This window comes from Lactuca virosa, chromosome 8 (genome assembly GCF_052849685.1).
Source record: "Lactuca virosa cultivar CGN04683 chromosome 8, Lactuca_virosa_CGN04683_v6, whole genome shotgun sequence".
NCBI lineage: Eukaryota > Viridiplantae > Streptophyta > Magnoliopsida > Asterales > Asteraceae > Lactuca > Lactuca virosa.
This window is the reverse complement of record NC_136433.1, coordinates 83985387-83990539: the sequence shown is the minus strand read 5'-3', so window position 1 is coordinate 83990539 and position 5153 is coordinate 83985387. Positions and strand designations below refer to the sequence as shown.

Genomic DNA, 5153 nt, shown 5'->3' with positions numbered 1-5153 from the left:
TCCACCGAGGCCCAATACAAAAACTTCGCCCAACTAGACATGCCCAATCAAGAGTTCAAGACTATAAAATCCCTCTGACCAATAAGCCCAACACACAAAGCCCAAACCCAAGCCCGAAGCCCAAACGAGAACAAACCCAAAAGTCCACAGCTGAACGTACGTGGGGCGTACCCCTAGGTACGCTCATCGTACTCGAAGATACACATCGAGGCCTCAAGTTAGTACACGGGGCATACATGAACTTACATGGGGCGTACCCGCTACTTCTCTAAAACTCATATTAGAACTTAATCCGTTAAGTCCTTATGTGAAAACCTTAGGATACCTTCAAACTAAGCTCTTAATGCATAAAGGCGGCAACTTTATGCATTTACATGAATCAATGGGACCCAATAACCATTTTAATCCATTAAAACCCAACAAGAACATGCATGGACCATATATATGCATCAAGCAAGCATTTTTATGAACTTATGACCTTAGAACTGCTAAGAGTGGCAACTCAAAGCTCCTGGAGTGGTGTCGAACCACTAGATCTCACTTTTGAGGTCAAAATGGAACCTAAACCCACATAATCTTAGATCTCAACTTCTAATGAGCAAGTTAAGAACTTTTTACCTTTTATGAGCTGAGAATGTAGCAAATAGTCCAGATCCACAAGCCTTCTCCTTGATTCACCACCTTGCACAACACTTCCACTTCTTGAAATACACTAAAATCCACTAAAAATGCACATACAAGGCTCACAACACTCTTGGATGAAGCTACCACTCGAAATTAGGGTTTAAGGCAATGGAGGATCAATGGGAGGCTCACACCTGGAACTTAATGTGCTTAAATAGTGAGCCAACCCTAAAAATTAGGGTTTTGGAACTCAGCACACTACGTTGGGCGTATTGTTTGTTCGTTGGGCGTACAGCTCTAAGTCCCGCGTCCATCATTCACACGTACGCTGGGCATACCCCCATCTTACGTTGGGCGTACCCAGCTAGACACGCACATGCATCCCTTGCACGCATGGGCCTGATTGCCAAGTATTTCCATTAGGGACCAAAACTGCCAAAATCTTCAAAATACCATAACTACCTCATTTTAGGTCTGTTTCTAACGAACCTTATATCCACAAAAAGGTGGCGAGAAACCCTACGCTCCTAATAACACACCCAAGCCTTAAAACCTCCCGAACGAAACCCAAAATCCATAAAAGATCGAGATATCAAATTTCGATTATACCCTTGGCTTCCGAAGACACAATCGAATACTTGGATCATTCAAACCATAACACCCACATCCAAAATGGGCCAAATACTTCCTTTCCCGAAACCCTAAGCCTCATGACAATTGATGACTGGGCCGCAGCCCCAATCAACGAAGCAATTCCGAAATCGAGTGTTACAAATCGGTTCTTGCTAGAGAGGATAATGGGGGTTTAGATGTCGACTCTTTAAACAACATTAACCTTGCGTTGTTATTCAAGTGGATTTGGTGTCTCAAATATGAAAATCCCGGACTTTTGCAAAATGTGATTTGTAGCATTCACATTCTCGCTAGGAAACTGGTGGACAAGCTTACTAAGCTCACGATCCCTGGTACATGGGATAACATCATCAAATTGGAGCTCCATGGGATCGATATTATTTTTGGGCAGATTTTGAAATGCAAGCTCGGGAATGGTTCTAAGACTCTATTTTGGCTCGATATTTGGTTTGCCAAAGGTTCCCTTGCATTAAGGTTTCCTCATCTCCTTAATATCGATGCTAAGAAATCTTGCTTCATCTCTAAAAGAATTTCCGCTTCCGGCTTCACTTGGAACTGGAAAATATCTCCCAGTCAACATATCGAGCTGCTGGAGTTAGACCAATTTGTAATTTAGTAGTCGATGACACATTCTATGAGAATAACCTCAGGTAAGTCATCGATTCTAAGCTCGCTCGCGAGATGGATAATCCAACCATTTGGTTGAACTTGGTACCCCCTCAAAGTATGTTTCATTTAGAGAGCGTGCATGTATGGATCGCATTCCGTCTGCTACTACCCTATTTCGCCGTGGTGTCTCTATTCCCTCTACTTCCTGCACCTTTGTCATAATGGCATTGACTCTAGTGATCACATTCTTGTTGGGTACCCTTATACACCTGAGGTCATGTGGTGGATCTTTAAGTGGTGTGATATTCCTACTCAAAACTTCAATTCGGTTAAGGAGATCATCGACTTTGCTGCAAATTGGGGCCGTTGGCCAAAAATGAGGAAACACCTTATTGCGATTATTTATGGTGCTCTTTGGAGTATTTGGAAAGCGAGAAATGATAGGCTCTTTAATAACCTGTTCACCGCCCCCCTTCGAAGACTGCGGATTATAGAATCACTATGGTATATAATTGGGCTAAGTGTAGGGTTAATTTTGGTTTATGTAACTTGTCCGACTGTCTGTCCATTTGAAATTTTGTAATCTTTTGTTTGTTAGTTTTCCCACACCTTTCTTCTCTTTGGCAGGGGGCTGGTTTTTGTTTTTAGAAATTCGCCGCTTGAAAAAAAAAAAAACTTAAAATGCTCACATAAAAATGGTAAGAAAGAAAAAACTCTCATGTTTAATTAGCTTATTAGGTATTGCTAGCTGTACGCTGTATGTAGATGCCCAGTTATATTGAATCAAAACATACCAACTAGGCGCAAAGATCCAATACACACTGACTTTCTGCTGATGATGATTTAATTACCAGTTTAGAAGTTGGTTGTTTCATTTAAATCATCAATATTATTGCGACATTTTTGGCAATAAATACGTTGAGTTTGCTTATTAGGTCATACCAGTAAACACATCATGATGCATTCATGCAAACACGTGTATGTTAAATGAGAGTTTGTGCAGGTATCAATGTAGTAGATAATGGAGTATTTTCTTTGCTTCACTATTGGATTTGTAAAAGTTGGTGCTACAAATTACAATTGTTGGTGCATAAACTGTACGTAGATATGTCTATCATAATTGACATTACCCCGTTTCTTTCCCTTATATAGTTCTTCCTTTTCAACGAATATTCAAGCTATCCTTTCCATACTCACCTTTCCTTTTCCTCTCTCTCTCTCTCTCTCTCTCTCTCTCTCTCTCTCTCTCTCTCTCTCTCTCTCTCTCTCTCTCTCTCTCTCTCATCTGTTGCTGTGCTGTCTCCTTAACATAATACCTAGAGCTAGATCCTTACACGCAACCAAATATACAAAAAATAAGGTAGGGTCTATCCTGAAACACGATAAGTGTAGAGAGGTGTAGTTTGGGTGGAAAATCTATTAAGATGGGAAGGTCAGGTCGCAGTGAAAAGAAGAGAAAACAAAATAGCAACAGTAATATGGCGGGGTTAGGAGTTGGAGTGAAGAAAGGGCCATGGACACCTGAAGAAGACCGAAAGCTACTGGCCTACATCCAACAATTTGGCCATGGCAGTTGGCGCTCTTTGCCTGCTAAAGCTGGTAACTATGTGACCTCCCCATGCATGCACAGGACAGTTTTACTTACTTTTCTTTGGCTAAATATACGTTGCTTTGATGTTATATAGGGCTTAAGAGATGTGGAAAGAGTTGTAGGTTGAGATGGACAAATTATCTCCGACCAGATATCAAGAGAGGAAAGTTCAGTTTGGAAGAAGAAAGGACCATCATTCAACTTCATGCTCTACTTGGTAACAGGTACAAGTTGAATGATTCATAATGATGCATCATCGTCACTGTTATACCATTACTGTAACTATCTAGCTAGGTTCAATATCTTCATAAATGAAGTCTCGTTTCTAATTTCATATTTCTACGTTTAGATGGTCAACAATTGCTGCTCACTTGCCAAGAAGGACAGATAACGAGATCAAGAACCATTGGAACTCACACATCAAGAAGAGAATGACTAAAATGGGTATTGATCCAATGACCCACAAGCCAAAGAGTGGAACCCAACTCCTGGGCTCCAATCTAAACCACATGGCTCAGTGGGAGGCTGCTAGACTGGAGGCAGAAGCTAGGCTTGTTCAGAAACCAAAGAACTATTCCAACCAACTACCCTATCTTATTTCTCCTTCTTCTATTCATGAACTCCATAAAAGGTCCACCACAGTTCCACCACCACATTTACCATGCCTTGATGTGCTAAAGGTTTGGCAAGGGACTTTATGGTCAAATTACTCTATCAACAATGAGAGTCTCCAATCACTCATATCCACATCAAATGTCTCGGAAAAATTTTCAACCATCACAGCAGCAAGGCCAGTTGAAGGTAATGGTTCGTGTGAACAAGATGAGGTCAAGAAACTTAATGATCAAATCAAAACTCAAATGGGGACATCTGAGGGATTTGAGTTCACTAATGATGCAACTTTCATCAATGGCGATCCTCTTCGATCCCCCGATCTCTGGGAAGACTTTGTTGATCTTCTAGATGGTGGTTGGAATAGTCTAACCAGTAACTTTGGCATGATTGCTACACCACCAGCTTCCCCGGTATTCTAATAAATTTTCTAGGTCATCAAGAATGAAAATAATGATAGAAAATGAGTTCAATTTGTGGCTTCATTTATGTCGTAGGAAATAATGTAAAACTAGCTAGCATGCGTACGGCTGGGGTGTAGACCAATAAATATAATAATGTCCCTGCAATCGAGTTATTTAATCAAAAGCAGATTTTAGAAAACTCTATATAGGCTGATTATCAAATAAACTTAAAAGAACACTATATGAATAAGCTGCAAATCTGAAACCTACGTCCCCTACAGTTTTGCTTGTCCAATATAATATTTCAGCGTGATTATAGTGCCTTTATTTCAAATCTAAGCGTATCATTTGAAAGAGAATTCATGAATAAAGGACATTCTGTCTCTTTTTCAGCCATAATAAAGCTCATTTAAAACATATCAACAATATTTTGTTTTTTTGCCATTAATACACTTTTGTTACGTTTGCTTGCTGATATTATACTATATTAAATTTAGATTTAGCACTGTACCAAAACAGAAACTAACACAACATCAACAATTAATTCATTGTTAAAACAAAGACCCAGTCTGCGGTTTTCATCAACTTACAACATGCACAAACATTTCTAAAAATTCTCACACTCTCTATACAATCAGCCTCACTACATCACTCAACCCAAAGTAAGAAAGAAAAGACAC

At 39.9% G+C, this 5153-nt stretch overlaps 1 protein-coding gene across 1 annotated transcript; it reads left to right on the top strand.

Moving 5' to 3' along the window:
- Positions 1–3063: 3063 nt before the first annotated feature.
- LOC145131222 (transcription factor MYB80-like) lies at positions 3064–4655 on the top strand. The gene is made up of 3 exons (XM_079065945.1): positions 3064–3465; positions 3552–3681; positions 3807–4655. The coding sequence occupies exons 1-3, from the start codon at positions 3291–3293 to the stop codon at positions 4489–4491; spliced, it is 990 nt and encodes a 329-aa protein (XP_078922071.1). The 5' UTR covers positions 3064–3290; the 3' UTR covers positions 4492–4655.
- Positions 4656–5153: the final 498 nt, after the last annotated feature.

What these genes read in the sequence shown, in the direction of transcription:
- LOC145131222 (XM_079065945.1), top strand. Translation starts at nt 3,291, where the DNA reads ATGGGAAGGTCAGGTCGCAGTGAAAAGAAGAGAAAACAAAATAGCAAC. An exon ending in CTCTTTGCCTGCTAAAGCTG is followed by an intron (nt 3,466 to 3,551) that starts GTAACTATGTGA and finishes GATGTTATATAG; the next exon opens with GGCTTAAGAGATGTGGAAAG. An exon ending in CATGCTCTACTTGGTAACAG is followed by an intron (nt 3,682 to 3,806) that starts GTACAAGTTGAA and finishes TTCTACGTTTAG; the next exon opens with ATGGTCAACAATTGCTGCTC.